General features: G+C 38.2%; 2 protein-coding genes across 8 annotated transcripts in view; one reads left to right on the forward strand and one right to left on the reverse strand.

Moving 5' to 3' along the window:
• Nucleotides 1-5,530, reverse strand: part of CNOT9 (CCR4-NOT transcription complex subunit 9) — a 29,404-nt gene extending 23,874 nt beyond the window's left edge. For 2 of the 3 annotated variants that reach the window (XM_049614890.1, XM_049614891.1), the window contains exon 1: nucleotides 5,282-5,530. In XM_049614890.1, the coding sequence (XP_049470847.1) occupies nucleotides 5,282-5,500 (219 nt within the window). In that variant the 5' untranslated portion in view covers nucleotides 5,501-5,530. Of the gene's footprint in view, nucleotides 1-5,086; nucleotides 5,252-5,281 lie in introns of those variants that run through there. The other variant, XM_049614892.1, reaches the window with a different exon arrangement.
• The window catches only part of USP37 (ubiquitin specific peptidase 37), a 97,900-nt gene continuing 80,835 nt past the window's right edge, over nucleotides 5,530-22,594 (forward strand). For 2 of the 5 annotated variants that reach the window (XM_049614884.1, XM_049614889.1), the window contains exons 1-4: nucleotides 5,530-5,888; nucleotides 10,861-11,001; nucleotides 15,635-15,852; nucleotides 19,441-19,612. In XM_049614884.1, coding sequence (XP_049470841.1) covers nucleotides 15,697-15,852; nucleotides 19,441-19,612 — 328 coding nt within the window. In that variant the 5' untranslated portion in view covers nucleotides 5,530-5,888; nucleotides 10,861-11,001; nucleotides 15,635-15,696. Of the gene's footprint in view, nucleotides 5,889-5,917; nucleotides 6,051-10,860; nucleotides 11,002-15,634; nucleotides 15,853-19,440; nucleotides 19,613-22,594 lie in introns of those variants that run through there. The other 3 variants (XM_049614885.1, XM_049614886.1, XM_049614887.1) reach the window with 3 other exon arrangements.

Raw genomic sequence — 22,594 nt, forward strand, 5'->3', positions numbered from 1 at the left:
CAGACTTCTTCCACCATCCCCAAAAGTTCTCTGGTACTTCTTTCAGTAAACCACACACCCAGTCTTAGGCAATCACAGATAGGCATTCTGCCACTATAGAATAGGGTTGCCTTTTCTAGAAATTATAGAGGAGGTAACATATATTGAACATAAACATACTTTGGTTTTTTTTAACACACTTTTTTTAAAGTTTATTTATTTTGAGAGAGAGAGAGAGAGAAAGAGAGCGCGCGCGCGCACACACACACACATACACACACACACACACGAGCAGGGGAGGGGCAGAGAGAGAATCCCAAGCAGGCTCTGCATTGTCAGCACAGAGCCCCAACAGGGGCTCGAACTCACAAACGGAGAGATCATGACCTGAGATGAAATCCAGAGTTGGCCGTTTAACTGCCTGAGCCACCCAGGCACCCCAAAACATAGTATGTTTATACCAATGTACCAGTCACTGAGGATTACCTCAGAATTCAAAGAGGAAACAGGTTCAGGGAGGTTTAGCAGACTCAAATTCACACTGTGAGTGTATGCTGGAATTAAACTCAAACTGTAGTCTACTTCTTTATACAATCAGTAAGCCCTACCCTAGTCTGTAGGATTGAAATCACAATGATCCTTCCAAGTTGAAGAAATTATTTTTTAAGAACTCAATACAGAACTTTGAGTTTAACATTCTATTCTAATACAGGTCATTAATAGTTGGACTTGGATAAACAGTGGGTTCAATTACAGAAACCAGAAAGTCATTTATGAGAAGTATGATTTGGACTATTAGTTATCATCCTCAACACTTACTTCCAAGATTAGAAATCATATAGAACTGTACATTTTTAGGTATAACCTCCTTAAAGTTAGTGGTCCTTTCAACAGATTAGTTTAAAAAATGTTTATATTACCAAAATTTAGGAGAGAATCACCCTCCTCTCTTCTGTTTAATGGTTTGGATATGAAAAATGTATTTCAAGTAAATTTTTCCTTTCAACAAAGCTTAACAAGGCAAGACACTTACCAAAGTCAGTCATCAAAGGCTAAACTCTTAAGTGTCACACAGGGTACTGATAGTTCGTCATCTATCTCTGAAAGATCTTAACTCCACGTGAAAAGGAGAAAGAGATTTCAGACTTCAAAAAAAAAAAAAAAAAAAAAAAGACCCACGTTATCCTTAAGTGGGAGCAAAATAAGACTTTCCCCCATCATCAGTTAAAAAATTGGTATTGATGGCTTTTTAAAACAGAAAATAACCAAACCTCTCAATGTAACTTTATATTCAAGAGCCAAAGTACCTGTTGGTTTTGCTACCAATAATTATGGGACAGTGAATAAAGAAAAATGTCACAAGATTGAAAGAGATTACTTTCCTAAATCTGGAGATGACTTAACATGTGGCTTTGGTGTCTGCATAATGATGATACTCCAAGAAAACACACTTTCTAAACAGTGCCAAAGGAAATATTAAATTAGCTTAATTATCTTCATATTTTTAGAAGGGCCAGGATGTTCTTCAAAACACCCCTTTAAAAATTGAAGTGAATAAGCAAAGAGAAGTTAGGCAATTTGCTTAAAACTTCAACAGGAGACATGGGAGGAGACAGCATTTAAATCAGATCCCTCAGAGTGCACAATGTTCCTTTTACTGGCCAAACAGGAGAGCACCTGGGAATCCAGCACAGCTTCAACAAAAAGATGTAAACTGACTGATGATGCTACTGGTTACGTGGAAAGTGAGGGGAAAAACATGGGTTTAAGGATACTAAGACCACCAGTGGAAGTTAGTGGAGAAATTTTTTAAAAAATTCATACCCAATGCATCTCTCAAATAAAGGCTTACCTTTGGCTATTTTATTTTAGATCACTAGCGTAACAGTCATCAAAGACCCACAATATGTGAAAATCTGTAGTTCTACTAATCTGAAACAACCTCCAAGGTCCACAACAAGGTGATTTGTTACTTTGCTGAGGCAGGAATTATAGTCCCAAGGCTGAAGTCTGGGAGCAAGTCACTTAACCAATGAGTGTATCTGGCCAACAACTGAGCACTTTGTTATTTGCATTTCATCTTTAGAATAATCCTGTGTGGCATTTCTGTCCCTATTTCACAGATGTGAGAAAGAAATTATATTTTATGGTGGCAATAATGACAATGTTAAAATGTATTCTGTAAAGTATGACAAGAATATACCATACTGTACATCTCTAGCATAATACACTACTGAAGACTCAAAATTTAAGATACTTTCCAAATTATCTCAATTCTTCCCTCTAGTGAATAAAATCCTGCATTCACATGTGATCACATTCTCCTTTGATAGTACTATCTCCCTAGCTGAACTAATGCTTTACCTGTTATTTTAAAAAAGAGATAAAGGCATACACAGGTATAGGTTTTCATCATTCAGCAAAAAAAAATTTCTCAGTGGGCTTAGATTAAAGGTAGTGTTGCATTAAACTCTTCTCAATTTCCAGTAATATACACCATGACTATTCCTTTACGCATATCAGAATAATACAGGCAGTTTAGTCTAATAGAAGGCATGAAAGATTGGGAAAGAGGTGGTTGAACTTTTCTATGCTTCAGTTTCCTCAGTAATCAAACAGTCTAGTGAATGAGTGGTACAAAGCAACTTGTCAGATCTTTTGTGTGATTCCCAATAGCATAACAGATGAAAATGTATCTAAAAGCTCAGATTTTATTTAATTAAAAAATTTTAAATTAAATTTAAATTTATTAACTTATTTAAAAATTTTATCTTTTGACTGAGCACGAGCAGTGGAGGGGCAGAGAGGGAGACACAGAATCGAAACAGGCTTCAGGCTCCAAGCTGTCAGCACAGAGCCCAATGTGTGGCTCAAACTCACAAAAATATGGGGTTCAGACCCACAAACGTGAGATCATGATCTGAGCCGAAGTCGGATGCTCAACCAACTGAGCCACCCAGGAGCCCCTAAAAGCTCAGATTTTAAATCAATGTAAAGCAATGTAACTTATTTGAAGAAACATATATTTAGTGTCTATTATAAGTAATGAATCACACACAACCTTAATCATTGTTCAAAAGATGCATTAGGGGATAAGTGAAAATAAAAGGAACTGAATAGGTACAGAGTTTGGATAGTCATAGAGAAAAGAGCAGTTTGGTACCAAAGCCTGGAGAAGACACAATCAGATTGTGGGAAATGGACAAGCCAAACTTACAAGAATCCCTTGGGTAACCTGTCCCTCCCCTACTAGCAGCAACCTTATCTTCTGACTTGCTTCTTCCCAAATTACATGTGTAATTTAGGAGAAGAAACAAAAAAGCTGGGGAAATTGCAATCACTTAATAGAAAGATGTAACGCAGAGAGTGGATACTCTGAGTAGTTACAAATGCTTAGAAACACAGTGAGAGGAGGCAGAGATGTCACTGGCCCCAGAAGTGACAATGTTTACTATAGCTGAGTCACATTCAGCATACTTTTTCACTTTTTATATTTATTTATTTAAAAAAATTTTTTTAATGTTTATTTTTGAGACAGAGCATGAATGGGGGAGGGTCAGAGAGAGGGAGACACAGAATCTGAAACAGGCTCCAGGCTCTGAGCTGTCAGCACAGAGCCCGACGCAGGGCTCGAACTCACGGACCGCGAGATCATGACCTGAGCTGAAGTTGGCCGCTCACCCGACTGAGCCACCCAGGCACCCCTCACTTTTTATATTTAAAGTTAAAGCAATTTTTTTTTTTTTTTTGCTATTTAGTACTTATGTCATTTTGCCTGATAATGCACTTCCAGTGTATTATCATCTTAAGTCACTTCACCCTAGTGGAACAAAAAAAGTACAACTGGTATTCAGAAGAGTGTGCTCAAACCATATGATCTCATTTCCCCATTATGGCTATGTGCTCTCAGTAGTCACCTCCCTCATCTATACTCTTTCATTCATTTAAGTATTTGAGACCAAACTTTGTGCTAGGAACTGTCTTGGCACTTGGGGTAACCATGTAAACAAGATCCATAGGATCTCTGTCCTTGCCCTCAAGAAGTAGACAGTCAACAAACAGGTAAGTTAATACAAAAATTACAAATTGAGATAAACGCTGAGAAGGATATTTTAAGAGAGAAAAGTTAGGGGTTACAAAACCTCTTTAAAGAGAGTGATCAAGAGAAGGCTACTCTGGGGAGATTTAGGCAGAGACCCAAGGAAGACGAGCCAGTTACACCCGCCGGCTGTGTGTGTGTGTGTGTGTGTGCGTGCGCGCGCAATGGGGGGTGGTACGTGGTAAGAGCATCCCAAGAATAGAGAATCAGAAACTGCAAGTGAAGTAGAAAAGCGCAGGTATAAGAAGGGGCAGGCGGCCAACGCAGCTGGAGCCTACGGAGCAAATGACATAAGACCAGACCGCAAACCTAAGGACCGTATCGTATAGGCAGGGCCTCATAGGCCACAGCAAAGAGTCTGGATTTTATCTAAACGCCATGGAAAGTCCAAGAACTACTTCAGACAGGTGAATTACACGATCCGTTTTTCTTATTAAAAGATCGCCCTGGTTAAATGAGATGTGTGAAAAAGGTTTTAAGGGCAGAGAGCCGTAAGTCAGACGTAATAGGTGTTCACTTCTCCCGGTCCCAGATTTTCCACCTGTAAAACAAGTGGTGTGAGCTAGAAGCCATGTCTTTCCCGCTGCGAAGTGCCCAGGCAGCGAGCGAGTTCCGAGAGCAAGGGCCGTGTCAGATTGACCACGGAATTCCCCCTCATCCCCGCCGACGCCCAGCACGCAACCGGCACCCTGAGACTGTTGGTCAGCGCAATGAATCAATGAATGGCCTGCCCCGGCCGCGAGGGAGGCGCTCCGGCGCGGGACCAGGCCCCGGGGCCGGAAAAGAACGCGCGATACGCGGCGCAGGAGGCTGCGAGAGCCGACCGGAGAGGAAAGTGGGGGCCGGCTCCACCAGAGTGAAGGCGCCAAGAGGGAAGGGCCCGGGCCTCGCAGACTGAGGGCAGGAGGAGCTGGGACACCGGGCCCGACACGGGGACCTGGGAGAGGAGGCCGAAAAGCCGGGCTAAGGACGGGGTCTGGGCCCAGGCCGGAACGCCCAGCCACTCACCGCAGCCGTCGCCAGGCTGTGCATGTTGAGAGCGGCCGCCGCTCTTCTCCCACTGCTGGACGCTCCTGACCCGCGTCCCCGCTTCAGTGACTCTGCCGCCAAAGATGAAGAGCCGCCGCAGCCGCCATCCGCCTCCGGCTCGCTCCGCCCCCTTCGCAGCCCTGTGACCCTTCACCCCTGACCCCGCCCACACACCTCTTCCCGCCTCCTGGCTCTTGGTGGAGTTAATAGTCCCAAAGTCTGTCCTTTGCCCCTTAAGATTCTTGGCCAGAAGGACGTCCGCCACCTACTAGTCCCCGCATCCTCTGGCTTCGAGCAGGTAGCCCCAGAGAGGAGCGTGAACTCTGACTCTCCTCCGGAGGCCAGGGAAGGGCGGGAAAAGCCTGGCCGTCTCGGAGGACAAGCAGTGCGCATGCCCAACTGGGCTGTGTAGGAGGGGAAATGACGGAAAGTCCGAAGTGCTTGAAGTGGAAAGTGCGCACGCGTACTACTTCAGGCGGGGGCGGGACTGTCTCGGCGAGACTTCGCTCCGTGCTAGGGCGGGGCGAAGGCGTAGGGAAGGCGGAGTTTGCAGGGTTGCACGCACGCGCCTCGTCCGGTCGCGTCGAGTGTGCGTGCGTGCGTGCGTGTTTGCGTGTGGTCACAGTTCCCGCCATCAGCCGCTCTCCCTGAGTAGGGGGAGCGAGCGGCCCCTCTCCTTCGTGCCTGGTGTCCCTTCCTTCCTTCCCCCCGGCTCCTCCCCCTCCGCGCGGACTCTGTGCTTCCGGCAGGCTACTGCAGGGCTCCGGACCCGCAAGCACAGGTAAGGCGGGCCCGGCGGCGAGCTTCTCAACTGAGCCGTTTTCCCCAGGTCCCTCCTCCCCCCGCCCCCTGCGGTCCGCCCACTCGGCGTTCACTCTTCTGGAGTTCGCCCCGCTGCTGTTTAGCTCACCCCCACCCCCAGGACGCTCCCTGGGCCTCACAGGTACTCCTCTTGGGTTCCCCCCCAGGCTTTTCCTCTCCTTTGACCTGGTCTTTACTGTCACGCTCTTCCTCCGCAATCCAAAACTGGCCCCTTTTCGCTGGGGGCTGTCGTCGTCCGCCACTCGCCCCTTAGCAGGGCCTGCTGTCTCTTCAGGTGACTTCCGTTGCCGTACACCCATCAGGCCTTGGACGTTCACTCTTGACCATTCTTCATCTTCTTCTCTCTGCTAACCATCTCTCGCTAAAAGACATGAATTGTATTTTTGTCGTGCATTTGGTTGCTCTCCATCTTCTAGCTATCAGATCAGGTTGTCAGGTTTACCTGCTTTAGGTCTTGATCCGTGAAAGGAAATGATCATTGATAACAAAATCCTGTGTTCTGGAGAGTTGGCCTGTAGTGGTTTTGTGGTAATCCTTTTCAAAATGTTGGCTCTGGGTAAATGCCTTTTTGGGGTGGCAGTATGTGACAAGTCTACAAGTCTCTAACTGTACAAGATGTCTAAGACAGGGAGGGTGTCAAGGAGGCAGTTGGATGTACTGGGTTGGAGCTCAGAGGAGAGTTCTGGGCAGAATATGTGAATTAATGTATATATGTCACCTGGCGTGTTGATAGTTAACTGGAGCTATGGATATGGATGAAATTGCCTATGGAGAGTGTAGTACTGGAAAAAAAAATGCATCTAGGGTAGAGCACTGAGGGATTCTTGGTGTTTAATAACTGTATAGAGGAGGACAAGTCTTTTGTAAACGAGATGAAAGAAGCAATCAGTAGTGTTGAATTCTGTTGAATTCAACAGAATGAGGACTAAAAAGCCTGGTGACATCAGAGTAATCTATGATTAGTGAGAGATGTTCGATGGAGTGAAATGGAATATCTGGGTTTAGTGCTAGGGTCTTATTCACCTCTTCTGCCCTAAGCTTTAAATTCCATCTATATATTGATGATTAAGAATTTTAACTTCTAGGCTTTTCCCTTTATTTTCAGTTCAAGATCTAAATAACCAATTGTCTGCTTGATATGTCCACTGGATTTTTTTCTTAGGAATTTCAAATATAATATATCTAAAACCAAAGTCTCGATCTCCATTCCCCAAATTCTTTGTCTTTCAGTATGCCATTTCATTAACGGCATATTCACTTATTCACTTACATAAGCTGGAAACTTGAGATCCATTCTTGACTTTCATCCCATGAATCTTTAAGTTCTATTTATTCTATATCCAATACAATGCAAGGGTGGAGGGCACTGACTCCTTCCAGCTGGAAATCCATGTGTAACTTTTGACTTCTCCAAAACCTAACTACTCATAGCTTACTGTTGAGTGGAATGCTAATAGCATAAAGTTAGTACATATTCTGTATGCTGTGTTTATTACATACTGTATTCTTGGAATAAAGTTAGACAAAAGAAATGTTATTAAGAAAATTGTAAGAAAGAGAAAATACACTTACAGTACCGTGCTTATCAAAAAAATCCACGTATACATAGGTCCGTGCATTTCAAACCTATGTTCAAGGGTCATCTGTATGTCTGAATCTATTTCTGTACATCTTCAGTATCACTTTTCCAGTTCAAGGCACGATCTTAACATTTTTTTTTAACATTTATTATTTTTGAGAGAGAGAGAGACAGAGACAGAATATGAGTGGGGGAGGGGCAGAGAGAGAGGGAGACTCAGAATCCAAATCAGGCTCCAGGCTCTGAGCTGTCAGCACAGAGCCCAACATGGGGCTCGAACCCACCAGCTGCAAGATGATGATCTGAGCCAAAGTCATAGGCTCAACCGTCTGAGCCACCCAGGCACCCCTCAAGCCACAATCTTCTTTCACTTGGACTTAATGTCACTGGTTCCCTGTATTCTCATCTGTAAAATAGGAATAATAATCACCTTATTGTATTGTTCTGAAAATTAAATGGCACATGACACACGATAAATAGCTAATAAGTATTGTAATTGTTATAAGCTGAATCATTTCAGTATTCTCTTGTCTGCCCTATTTTCTTTCATTCTTCCTTCTTTTGCTCTCCTCTCTGAACCCAAATAAACCATATCACTTCTGCATTCAACAGTGACATGTTGTTTGCTTAAAACTCTTCTGTGGATTTCCTGTCACTAAACGTTTATTAAATTTAGGGTAAAATTAAAAATCCCTGTGGTCTACAGGATTCTGTATAATTTGATTTCTTCCAGCTTCACCAGCTTCATCTTGCTCTAGCCTCCTCTTTCTCACTAAACTCTAGCTACATTACTTTTCATTTCCTTAGTCACACCAAGTTGTTTTCCACTACAGGGCCCTTGCACATGCTGTTGTAGTTGCCTGGTTTGTTCGAGCATGACCATCCCCAATTAAGTCGTTCTTCAGTATTAGCCTAACTTTTGCTCGATGCTTTCTACCCTCTACCCCCAAGTCTTAAATCAGGTACCCTATTATAATGTCTCATCATGCCTTGTGCTTTATATTTGTATCACTTTTTAGAACTTGTAATTATATATTGTGTGATTATTTAAAGCCTGTCTTTTATTAGAACATATGCTAGGAGGTATTTCATTTCTATTTCTCAAGAATTCGAGTGAATAAGTAAACCGGAGCTTGTTTTAGGAACATCTTGTCTTTCAGAAACACCAGCTTACTTATACCTTGTCATCTGATGACAAGCACCTTTTCACTCTTCAGGCAAATTCAAGGACACAAAAGAAAAAAAAACCCAAGAGTTTTCCAGCTGTGGATGATTTTACTCATTCTTAAGTTATAAAATCATTCAGATTTTAGACTCTGAGTTGGAGATAAACTTTAGGTCAACTCCTGTCTTTTAGTCACACATTAATTTTATCTCTGTGCATTTGTTTTATAGATCTTTTTAGGAAAGAAAGCTCTTAGAAGTGGTTTATATATTTTAACAGCAGGTTAAACTACGAGACTGGAGGGTATGAGGTTTCCAAAAACTAAAGGAAAATTCCATATTTAAGTAAGTTGGTGGTGGATGTGGGAGAAAATACTAAAATTTAATAATTTGTGTGTGTAGAACAGTATTTGTGTTGAAAAAGAGGAAATAAATACAGGAAGCATATGAATACCAGATACAGAAAAACATTTGGATTTATTTTATGCTTAGTGATGAGCCGTTAATGTTTGGGAGAAAGTTTCAGTTAAGCAAGATGAAGACAAGCCGTTCTAGAGATACGCTGTGCAATGTTGTACCCATAGTTAACAATATCATATTGTACACTTCGTTTTGTTACCATATTAAGTATTCTTACCATGGTAGAATAAAATTTACAAAAAATGTATGATAGGGAATTGGCATCAATAGTAAATATTTAGCACTTACTAAGTGCTTGTATTTGTTCTAGTACAAAAGAAGGTAAGACAGGTTCCTTGCACATCTCCCCCCCCCCCCCCCCCCGCCCCGCCCCAGGAGAAAGTTAAGTTAAGGAGACAAATAGTGCATGCTTTACTTGTTAAGAAATAAAGAGTAGTTCTTTACAAAAGGTATTTATAGAGTAGAGGATTCATTGGATGGAGAAATCCTGAGACAATGGAGACTGAAAAGTGATTGTTGCTGCAAATCATTGATGAGGATGCATTGTGATAGTGGTTAAAAACATGGGTTTTGGGGCGCCTGGGTGGCTCAGTCGGTTAAGCGTCCGACTTCGGCTCAGGTCATGATCTCATGGTCCGTGGGTTCGAGCCCCGCGTCGGGCTCTGTGCTGACAGCTCAGAGCCTGGAGCCTGTTTCTGATTCTGTGTCTCCCTCTCTCTGTGACACTCCCCCGTTCATGCTCTGTCTCTCTCTGTCTCAAAAATAAATAAACGTTAAAAAAAATTAAAAAACAAAACAAAACATGGGTTTTGGTGTTAGACTTTGTTTTGTCTCTTAATGAATCTGTATCCTTGGATAAATTCTCTAAGCCTCAGTTTCCTCATCTGTAAAATAGAGATAATAATCCTTGCCTTTAAGATTATTGTGAAAATTAAATAAGATAATTCATGCGTGGCACTTAGCACTATGGTTAGTAAGTGTTGCATAATAAATATTAGGTGAGAGTGATGGCAGAATGAGGAGTTTCTGAATTAGGATAGCAGCTATGAAAAGGCTGGGTTTTAGATGAGTGAGATTGAGGGTAAAGCTGATTCTAAATTTTTTTGCCTAAATGAGTATAGAAGGAATATGTAGAGAAGTCTGGGAGCCTCTTAATGAGGGCATGAATGGTATCATCTTCATTTTGTATTCTTACCACGGTGCCATCAAATTAAAGTGGCTCAATCATTTTTTAGTAAGGGAACAAATGAATTTACAGTTGGTACTGTAGCTAGCGTTCAAGGAGATCGTGAAAGATGTTTGGGTAGAACTTCAGGGAAAGTTGAGGCTTAGCCTAAATTTGAGAAACAAACCCATGAAGTTAGTTTTGTAAGAAAAGTAAAAACTCCAGATTTACTCACCTTTCAAAATGTGTATCAACACATCATGGAAATGGTATTTTGAGACTTCGGACATCATTATGTAACAATGTTTATAAAGTAAACAAAGAATATACTCTTTTTCACTGCCTTCTTAGTTTCAAAATGTAGCAGAGAGAACTATCCCAAGACACAAATTGATAAGGTGTAGGCCTTGAAGTCCCTCATTTTGATTGTGTGTATATGTGTGTATCTTGAGCGTTACATTTTAAATGTTTTCAGTAAGATACGTTGTGGTTTTTAAATAATCAAAAAGAGTTTATCTTTTTGTATAAATGATTGCTTTCTTTTTTTAATTTTAACTTCGTAAATTGGATTCTTTTAAAAAGGCACACTTATATTTTCTTTAGCTGAGGTGATGGCTTCCGGAGAACGGGCATAGCTGCAGAATATGAGTAGTTCCCCAAGAAGAGTGCATTGCCTTTGGCACAAGGATCAGAATAAAGGTGAATTGTTATTACATAGGGTTTTTCAGTAAAAGTCACTGAAAAGTAAGTAATGTTTTTATTTTGGATGTGTGTTTCCAAGAGTATGCAAATTGGCAGGAATTAACAGTTTTCTTTCTTTTATTTTATAGTAGTGGTTTTATGTTTTAGCATGCTTTCTTTACCACAGAACACCCTCTAGATAAAGATGTTTTTAAAGCAGGGGTGCCTGGGTGGCTCAGTCGGTTAAGCATCCGACTTCAGCTCGGTCATGATCTCACCGTTCGTGGGTTCGAGCCCCACGTTGGGCTCTGTGCTGACGGCTCAGAGCCTAGAACCTCCTTCAGATTCTGTTGTCTCCGCCCCTCCCCGCCCCTCCCTCACTCACTCTCTCTCTCTCTCTCAAATAAATAAACATTAAAAAAATTTTAAAGAGAAGATGTTTTCAAAGCAGTACCTAAAATATGTGCATGTAAATAAGTGTACAGGGTACAGAAACATTTTTACCAATATTATTGATTGAGTTTCATAGAATTCTCAAAGTTGAACCAGTAATTTTAATAATTGTGAAAAAAGTTAGGGAAAGAGAAATCTCTTTGGATATGCTTAAAGAATAATTTGGTTTTGTTATACCTTGTCTTACCAATATTCCTTTGATAGGGAATTAGCATTACAGAGTTCAAAGAAACCTCATTGTCCTACATTCATAGAAAGTTTAACTGTTACTGATTAGTGCTACATACTGAAAAAGAAACTTAGTTTTTTTCCTCTTAACAGAATAGGGCAAACCTTGATACTATGATGAATGTACAAAAGTAGATATTGTTAATTTGTTTAGTGCAAGACCTGGGAATGGACTAAATTGAGGGATTAAAGAAAAGTTTTGTTGGTTCTGCAAATTTTACATCTTGTACTTTGTCAGGGTGTTTTTTTTTTTTTTTTGTTTTGTTTTTCCTTAGAGGAAAGAGAGATGGCTAGTAGAAATGGTTAAGGAAATGTTCAATATCTGAAGTAAAATTTCATGTACTTAATCCAAACTGCATCAAAATGTTTTAGAATTGTATAGGGAGAAATTGTATAGAGAGAAACAGAAATAACACTAAAGGTTTTTTTTTTTTTTAATTTTTCATATGCTTTAGTGAACTTTGAAATCTATACTTCCAATTTTGTTAAATAATGTTAATTTTTAAAAATTTGTTGGAGGAATTCAGGGTCATTGACCTTACTTTTGGTCTGTGAAGAAAACGCTAAGATAATGGGGTTTTGTATTATTCTCTTTCAATTTGGTACCCTGATCCATAATGACATATAAGGAAAGGTAAGGGAATTTGACAGAACTCTGAAAATGGAGTTTCTCCATTGAGCAATGAACAATATGAATCCTAGTTTAGGCAAGTTTACTAATGTTTTTGTTTTAATGTATTCTGTAATTGCATATTAATTTTGTTCTTCCACAAATGATTTTTTGTCTTTGAATCTTGGTAAGATGTGAGGACAGCTTTGCATTTAGTGAAGTTCAGGTGCCCGTAGAAAAGACTTACATGCAGTGTTCAAAAGATGACTTGTATGTCGTCCACTGCATAGTGATACTTATAAAGAGCTTAGTAAATATAATCCTATATTGGTCACATAAGAGGGATTTATGGTTCCAGTATCTGCTGTTGTGTGTATATATGTATGTACACATATATGTGTATATATATTCTTAATGTTTATTTTTGAGAGAGCACACGTGTGTGCCAGTGGGGGAGGGGCAGAGAGAGGAAAACAGAGGATCTGAAGAAGTCTCTGTGCTGAGAGCAGTGAGCCCAGTGTGGGACTTGAACTCACAAAACATGAGATCATGACTTGAGCCAAAGTGGGAAGCTCAACCGACTGAGCCACCTGGGTGCCCCTCTGTTTTTGTATATATTAACAACAAATCGAATAAAATTGTTAGTGCTGATTTGTTCATTCTTAATCATTTTGTTTCTTGTGTGTCAGACACTGTCAAAATGGGGATGCTGAGATTAAAGAATATATTCCTTATCTTCAAATAGCAAAATCTAGATAGAGACAAAGAAGTGAACAATTTGTGATACAATGTGACAAATGTTACACTAGTGGTAAGCACAACATATGTAACAGGAAAATACAGAAGCATGAAACTGTCTCTGTGGATGTGAGCTGAGAGAAAAAGTGAAAGGTAGCTGGGAAAGGCTTCTTAAACAGGATAACATCTAAGCTAAGCCTTGATTTTATAGCCAAGAGAAATTAAGTGGGGTTGTGGGGGCATGGAGAGAATACATGAACATCCTCCAGAGATAGACCACAGTGTATGCAGAAGTATACTGGCATAGTTTTTGGGGGGAAATTATAAATTCAGATGGATGGATTTGGTGGGCTTGTGGGGATAGAGAGGTAAATAGGGCCTGGATCATGAAGAGTGTTTATGTCATGTTAATGAGTCTAGATTTTATTGTGAGGGCAATGGGGAGCTGTTGAATGATATTAAGGAGAAGAGTGATGTGATTTGATCTACAGTTCATCATAAAGATGTCTGGAAGGTGTATGGTGATAGACTTGACAGGACTCTACTGTGATCTTCCATTTCCAATCCAATACCAATAATCATCAAGAGAGAAGTCAAAGATAACTCTCATGTTTCTAGCAAGGGCAACTGGGGTAGGAGAGGGGTCATGTATTCTTGGCAGTGTTGAGAGCCTAGTGGAAGAAAGTCTCAAGGACCTGTCCAAACAATGAAGCACCAAATTATTAATTGCAAAAGAAAAAAAAAAAGTATTACAAACACACATTGCTGGTCCAAAATTCTGTAGTTACTACTTTGAGCAGTGCCATGTTAATAGGTCTATAAACAGTAGCAGGACTCTGTTACTCTGATGGATTCATGTACCTACCAAATTACACTATCTAAATCTGACCACAGTAGGCATTCAAAAATTTTGATGAGGTGAGTGAATAATAATGGAGGACTTAAAATGCATTACACCTTTTAACTATTCAAAGTGTTTTCACATCTCTTTTGAAATTTTGTTCTGTTATTTGATATATACTACCTAGAAGCCTTAAACTAGAGGCCCTCCAGGGTCTATCTTGCCTGTATCCTACCTATAGGTGGGTTTTGCTTGATTTGTAGCTTTTAAAAATAAATTTTAATTCATTGCCCACAATTTACAATGGGCAGTTTTACATAAACATTTGGAGCTCGTTTTCTTGAAAAGTTAGATGATCAGGCAAGTAGCTGGGTTCACTAATTGTATATGGTAAAATTGGCTAGATTTCAGTAGCAGTTTTCAGAGTTTGCCTGCCTAAGTCATGTCACCTGCATGACTCCTATAGGCGGTTGACTTTGACCCCTTTTAACAGCTTATTTATCTGAAGTCTTTCAAGAAAGAGGTGTTGTGGGCAAGGAATAAATACAGAAAGTACACACTAATTCCATTCATATTAAAGCTTTTGTCTGTTCAGTGCCTAATGTATGTTATTTCATTTAGTTTTGCAAAGCTATAGCATTTGCTATTCCTATTTACAGTTGAGAAAACTAATGGTTAGAAAGGTAAGTTATAAATTAGTGACAGCTGGCTCCTGATATCTAGGCCTCCTGTGTTTTTCCTTTGTATACTACTTTTTTTTTTTTTTTTAAGCTTTTCCAGTTGAGTTGTTTAGGCAAAGTATGATGATTTTTAATTTCTTAAATTATAAGCAAGAATCTGTATTAGCAATGTTTTTAGAGATTTGAAAACAGTATACAGAAAATTTGTTTTAATTTTAGATGATTGTGTGTATGTGTGTACATACATGTAGATAATACATAACACTAACATTCTTTACTATTACAGTTGTGTTTACTTGCTGACATTTGGTAAGCTAGTTTGAAAGTTTTAGATATTCTGTTATTGCTGTAAGCAATTTTTAAGTAGAAGTTCTTTCAGAAATTTGAGTATTTGTCAAAGATAAAATTGGTAAAGATTCTTTCCGCTTTATGGTAATATTAAACAAATGGTAGGTGGTTCTTAGGAAGAGAGGTTTTTAGTGTGTGTTTCTTTTGCCTAAAGAATAAATTATTTTCTCAATATAATTCTGAAGGTTAAACTCATTTGATTATTCTTACAATTTTTTTATTCATCTAATGTCTATACATGTGGATATGCTTAGACTACTGATTGGTAGAAGGAATTGTTTTATGATATGATTTGATATTTTCAGAGGAACTCCATTCTAAGAAATGGAGTCAGCTGACTGAAAATATTTTTTTTACTTACATTTGAAATTCAAGACCCTTTCACATTCATGAAGGATGGTAAAAGTTGGTTATATTGCTGTGAGCAGTCACATTGACAATTTAGTATTCCTGATTGACATGCCTTTAGTGGCAGCAATATGGTTGTTACTGGTGCCAGATGCAAAATTCATGCACTGCTAGGGCACAGATACCGGACACATGGCAAAGAAGGGAATGTGGTAGAGAAGAAATAAAATGTAGGTAGACTCAGTCACTGAACTCAGTGACTGCTTTAGTTGTCTTTCTTCTGCTTACCAGCTAGCTAATCAAGGCCTTTGAGGTTGCTTAATAAAAAGTGGTTTACTGAAACAGAGAAAAGGACGTACAAGATGGTTTATTAAATGCTCTCTTTTAAGTGACTCTTATTTTAATCACTCTTAATAAATTGTAACTTACTATTTTATTTTTCTTCCTTAGAATCTGTCAGGTGTATTTTTGCTTTTTAATTTGGCTAGAAGCAATTTATTTTTAAAGAAAGTATGTCTCCTCTGAAGATTCACGGTCCTATCAGAATTCGAAGTATGCAGACTGGAATTACAAAATGGAAAGAAGGATCCTTTGAAATTGTGGAAAAAGAGAATAAAGTCAGCCTGGTAGTTCACTACAATACTGGAGGAATTCCAAGGATATTTCAGGTATTACCAGATTTTGATGTGGAATAGATCTTGACTCACACCCTGTAGTGAGTAGCTTCCCTGTACAATAGTAAGTATAGTGGTAGCCCTCCTCCTAGGTTAATATTTCTTTTTTATTTCTAGGACACTTATAGTTCTGTGTATATCTTTTATCAATAATTCAACAGCATTGTTGATGGTGTAGAATAAGGAGCGGGAAGTAGTCACCATTATTGGAAAGAAAACTGGGAGGAAGCTGAGAGGAACTGGGTTTGGATACTATTTCTAAGCTATTCTGAAAACCACATTAGGATAACTTTAGTTATTCCTTTTTTTTCCTTAGCATAAAATGATAGATTCATCACTATTTAGTATTAGCTTCTAAGAGAACTTATTAGTATCTTCTAAAACCAAATGTCTACTTCCCAAATAGTCTTACCAAAGGTTATAGTATGGACCATTCAAGGATGATTATTCGAAGTCATATTTACAGCTGTTTTCTTCTAGCTGTAAACTTTTGAAGAATTTCATTATTTCATCACTGCAGAAAATAGTAAATTTTGTTTTCACTTCTATACTTTTTATCCTGAATTACTCATCTTGTTATGATTTAAATTTAAGAAAATAATGTCTTAACATTTTCTGCACTTTAAAATTCTGTATTTGTTAATTACATAATACAAAAGTATAATATTCATTTAAGCTGAAGTACTCTATTGAATAATAATTTATGAAATATTATGCTTGAGAACCCTAGACCTGGGATAAAATTTCCATTCCTGTTTGGTTTTGAACTGTGAAAATAAATTGCTTATGATTTAGTGTATTAAAGATATTCTTAAATAGATTGGAGGTGGTAACATGGGTAATAGAAACAGTGGTAGTTTCTCCCACAAATGTATATCTACTAATTGTTCATCTCAATGAAATGATTCCTTTTCAAATGGAGATTCAGTTTTTCAGCCCAAATTAGCAGTGAGTAAATACTTAAATGTTTAAGCAAACTTACGTCTTTAGGAGCATGAAGATTCTGCTTGTTATTCCGGCCTCATCTCAGTTCTAGATCAATTTGCATTCAGCATTCATTTGTTAACCACCTACAGATTAATGTGGTGGATACTGTATTAAGGGCTATTAATACAGAGCTGAATGAGTTGTTTTTCTTCTCAAACTTAAGCATAATCAAATGCATTTTCAGATGTAAAAATATTCCAGACACACTGAAGTAACACAAAGAAGAGAATGGTTTGTGCCCTGAGCATTTAGATGGTAAATAGGAGTTTGCCAAACAAGTGGAGGTAGGGCGGAGGTGATTTCTATACATGGACAAACACATGCAAATGTGAATCGACACTCAGGGAACCAGAAAAGTATTTTAAAATAAACGGACAGTAAGGAATGAGTAGCAGAAGTAGAGGCTGAAGAGCTAGATAGAAACCAGATCTTGAAGTATCTTGTTTGTCATACTAAGAGGAGCTTAGATTCTAAGAAGCCAAGAATCTCAAGTTCAAATTCATTTAGGGGCTAGGCAGATGAGTTTATTACAAGAGATAGTGGGAGAATAAAGACATATGGGAGGTCATTGTGGGAGTTTAGGTGAGGAATGAATGTCCTAATCAAAGGAAAAGTCAATAGAAGCAAGAAAAGACCCTGGGGAGATTCCCAGATTTCTGAGTGGATGGTAGTCCCTTTCATGTCTTGGTAGGGAGCAGAGGGGAAGAACTGGGGTGGGGAGGGGAGAGATGAGTTGTTGTAGGCGTCAGACGTTCAGATATTGGTATCTAGTAGGCATTAGGTAAACAGGACTGGAGCTCCAGCAGAGAGGTCTGGAAGGCCTCAATAGAGTACTGGAAGGCTTCAATAGAGTACTTCAGCTTAAAGCTGGAAGGCCTCACCATATGGGTAATAACAAAAATTGCGGGGCTAATAGGATTTTCACTTGTTAGAGACATCAAATTCAGATTATTCTCATCCTGTTTGTTAGTGAATAAACTTTTCCCTTTTGTAGTTAACTTTGATTTTTAAAAAGTAGTATGTGGACTGAAATAATGGTTTTAAGTGATCTCTTTTTTTGCATGTTAAACTCCTTGTTTAAATATTTCAGAGTTAAAGCCTCTGAAACTGTTTATTGTGTTCTATGATAGAATTGTTTTTATTTATTTTGAGAGAGAGACGGTGTGCGAGTGTGAGCAGGTGGGGGGTGGGCAGAGAGTGAGTGAGTGAGTGAGTGAGTGAGAGAGAGAGAGAGAGAGAGAGAATATGAATATCCCAAGCAGGCTACGCGTTGTTAGCAAGGAGTCTGATGCAGGGCTCGATGCCATGAACCCTGAGATGATGACCTGAGCTGAAATCAAGAGTCGGACACTAACCGACTGATCCACTTAGGTGCCCCTTATGATAGGATTTTTACTGAAGGACATGAGTTTAAGACCTATTAGGAAGCTTTTATGTATATATATTTGTGTGTGTGTGTATATATATTATTTAAAATTTGAATATAAATGAAGTCTGGTAAAATTATATTTTTAATCTTATGTAAAAATTGACAAAGATCAATTCTAGTTTTAAAAAATTATGAAATACTATTACATTTTTCTGCTATTCAAAGGGTATATCTTCAGCAAAAGGCAGCTTTTGAAACCTTTGTATGTGCCTGCTGAGGGAGAACATTAGAGAATAAGGATGCCTATTTGGCAAGAATTACTTAGGTAATAAACTGGAAGACTTATTAATTTAGTCTTGGAAAAATTTCAGCCAAGAGAAAATAAATGTTATCACTTCATAACACATATCCAGAGTCTGGAAAATTATAGGACAAATTACTGGACCATTCTGGGGAGTGGAAGAAGTAAGCTACGAGGGTTTCCAGAGTACTCATGATCTTCATGATTGAAAGAAAGTTAAATGAACCTGCTTAGATAATTAGAAAAGAAAGATGGGGGTGTCTGGCTGGTTCAGTAGTAGAGCATGCAACTCTTGATCTTAGGATTGTAAGTTTGAGCCCCATGTTGGTGTAGAGATTACTTAAAAATAAAATCTTAAAATATATATTTGAAAGAAAAAAAAGACGTCTCAAATTGGTAAATTTTATTTTGCCATGTTTTTGAGAGGTGGAATTCTTTTGAAGATTATAGTTTGGATTAATGTATCCTTTTACATTACAGCTACCTAAACCAATTGTCAGATATTTTATAAGCTTTTATTTAAGAAAAGGAAGAGAGAAAAAGAAAGCCTCTAACATAATGTGGCTTTCTAGAGTAGTGCTGGTATATCCACCTAGGCTCTGTTAATTGTTAACTCACTAGCTTTTATAGCTTTATAACTATATGTGAAAATATTCAATTCCCTGTCATAAAATCAAGAATGCTAGGATTACTTTGTAAAATAAGTTTTAATAGTAGGTGTTTGCCTCTCCTGAAAGTGAAATCTTTAAGTGTATCAAGAAATGGGAACTCTTTTCGGTTGGTGGGAAAAAAACCCTAAAATTAATATGGGAAAGACTTAAGAAATCTAACTTAGAAAGTATGAAGTAAAGTGCTCCTTATACAATTTATTTTACTTTATTGTGCATTTTTAATAATAATGTAATTTTCCTTTTGTGTTGGTTAGCTAAGTCATAACATTAAAAATGTGGTGCTTCGACCAAGTGGAGCGAAACAAAGCCGCTTAATGTTAACTCTACAAGATAATAGCTTCTTGTCTATTGACAAAGTACCAAGTAAGGATGCAGAGGAAATGAGGTTGTTTCTAGATGCAGTCCATCAAAACAGACTTCATACAGGTGAGCACTAAATCTTCCCAGGGTTTGCCATTAACAATTAAAAAAGAATATTACTAGATGGTATACTAGTATCTCTGATGAATATTGATATAAAAATCCCCAGCAGAATACTGCCAGACTGAATTTTACAGCACAATAAAAGGGTTATATACCATGACCAAGTGGGATTTATTTCTGGAATGCAAGGATGGTTTGGGATATGAAAAATCAATGTAATACACCGAGAGTGAATGAAGGAAAAAAAAAAAAACCATGATCTTTTCCATGCAGAAAAAGGCTTTGATAAAATTCAAAACCCTTTCATGACAAAAACACTCAACAAACTAAGAGTAGAAACTACCTCAACCTAAAAGGCCATGTATGAAAAACACACAATTCACATACTCAGCAGTGAGAAACTGAAAGGTTTTCCTTTAAGATAAGGAACAAGACAAGGATGCCTTCTCTCACCACTTCTGCCCAACATAATACTAGAAGTTCTAGCAAAAGAACTTGGGCAAGAAAAAGAAATGAAATGCATGCAAATTAGAAAGGAAGAAGTAGGGGTGCCTGGCTGGCTCAGACTGTAGCGTGTATGAGTCTTGATCTCTGGGTCATGAGTTCCAAGCCCCATGTTGGGTGTAGAGCTTACTTTAAAAGAAAAAAAAAAGTTTTTTTAAAAAGAAAAGAAAATTATATCTGTTCTCAGATGATATGAAGCTATATGTAGAAAACCTTAAAGATTCTACAAAAGACTATGGCTAGCAAAGGAGGAGAGAAACTATTGGGAAGGGTTACCTTGTCATTTAAATCTTAGGTATTTGTGTTTCTCTACATGAGACTTATTCTGAGGTTTTACTCTTGCTATGAAGATAGCAAGTACTATACAAAAATCATACAATATGATTAGGTTCCCCTGCCCTTTCCTAATCCCTTTCATTTAAAATATTTTGATTTAAAAAATGTATTTATACACATTTTTAAAGGAATAATCTAGTGCTTAAAATGAGTTTTCCACTATTACAATTAGTGTTCAGCTATATTCTCATCAAAACTTCATTACTAATATTTGTAGTTATTAATATTAATATTAATAGTTGACAAATTTTGGGGTTTTTTAACTCAAATATGACACATAAAAATGTTAGAAGGTGAAGATGTAGGAGTGCTACTTTGCTTGTGTTTAATTAATATCTATTTGATACACTATATTCCTTGTAAAATTAAAAAATTGATTGCTATGTAGTACCTACTTATATGTTCATGTTACCAAATCTGAGCTATGTCAATTTACTAAATAACTGTTGAATTTTAGAATCAAAGAATTGAATACTGTTTAAAATTTTTAGAATATGTCAGGGACTATGTCTATATACCTTTCTGTTTTTGTTTTATTTCATTGTACCCATCATGTTAATTGACCCACTGTTTTAAAAGTTGACACGTGTAAGAAAAGCATGTCTCTAAATAAATTGGAATGGAAAGCACAATAGACTCTCTGGAAATCCATATTTAAATCTGAACAACATGATATAGTGGAGAAATGTGAATTTTGGACCTAAACAGATTTGGGTTTGAATCCTACCTCTGTTTACTTCCTGTGTGATTTTCAATATGTCACTTAACGACTGAGTTTCAGTTTCTCATCTCTAAAATGAAGGTTATATTACCTTAAGTTCAGGTCTTAAAGAATAAAATCTCATAAATAGAAAGCATGACTGGTATGAGAGACACTTAGTAATTAGGTCAAAAGGAGCAGGCTGTGGAGTTGAATTGTCTTGTGCTGCTCTTGGACAAGTTATTTTAATCTTTTGACTTTAGTTGCCTTTGCTGCCCAAAAGTAATATGTACTTTACAGAGACTAGAGTAGGATAATGAGTGTAAAGATACTTTGAAAAGTATAGCACATTTAATATATAATGTGTGGCAATTCAGATCAGTGGAAAAAAGACTAAATTTGATAGACGTGTTATCTATAAATGAGATAACTAACCATTTAAGAAGAATAAAGCTGGCTCCCTATCTCACTTCATTCATCTAAATAGATTTTACATTGATCAAGGATTTGAATATAAAAAAGTAAAATGATGAAAGTGTTATTAAAGGGGAACACTGGATTTTAACATAATATCTAGATGGAAAAGACCTTTCTGACTATGATATAAAAACAGAATCAGTAAAGGAAAAGATTAATAATGGACTGTAAAAAACTTAAATGATCTCTGAGGCAAGAGTAAAAAAAAAAAAAAAACAATGAAAATATTAGCCACAGTGACAGAGTTAATGTTGCTAATAAACAAAGACCTATTTTCCAAATCAGTATGAGAAGGACAATTCAGTAGAGTGGTAGAAACTGCATATAGGAAATTCAGGAAGATAAACAGATGGCTCTTATACATGAAAAAATCTCAACTTCACCAATAATTGAATTCAAGTTCTTAGTATCACATCAGCAATAGTATGAGGAGAACAAGATAGTTTCATATATTTGGTAGGAACTTAGAGATATTTTTTGGAGGAATAACTGGTAATACCAATTTAGTTTAAAACCACTTCCCTGGGGCCCCTAGGTAGCTCAGTTGGTTACGTGTCCAACTCTTTTTTTGTTTTTTAATATTTTTTTTTGACGTTTATTTACTTTTGAGAGCGAGAGAGAGAGAGAGAGACAGAGAGACAGAGTACAAGCGAGGGAGGGGCGGAGAGAGAGAGAGACACAGAATCCGAAACAGGCTCCAGGCTCTGAGCTGTCAGCACAGAGCCGTGTGTGGGATTCAAACCCATGAGCCGTGAGATCATGACCTGAGTCAAAGTCGGATACTTAACTGACTGAGCCACCCAATGCCCCATTAAGGGTCCGACACTTGATTTCAGCTCAGGTCATGATACCAGGGTTGTGGGATCGAGCCCCATGTTGGGCTCTGTGCTAAGGAAAGAGCCTGCTTGGGATTTTCTCTCTCTCTCCCTCCCTCTCCCTCTCCCTCTCCCTCTCCCTCTCCCCCTCCC

The sequence above is a fragment of the Panthera uncia genome, assembly GCF_023721935.1.
Source record: "Panthera uncia isolate 11264 chromosome C1 unlocalized genomic scaffold, Puncia_PCG_1.0 HiC_scaffold_3, whole genome shotgun sequence".
In the NCBI taxonomy this organism is placed as follows: Eukaryota; Metazoa; Chordata; class Mammalia; order Carnivora; family Felidae; genus Panthera; species Panthera uncia.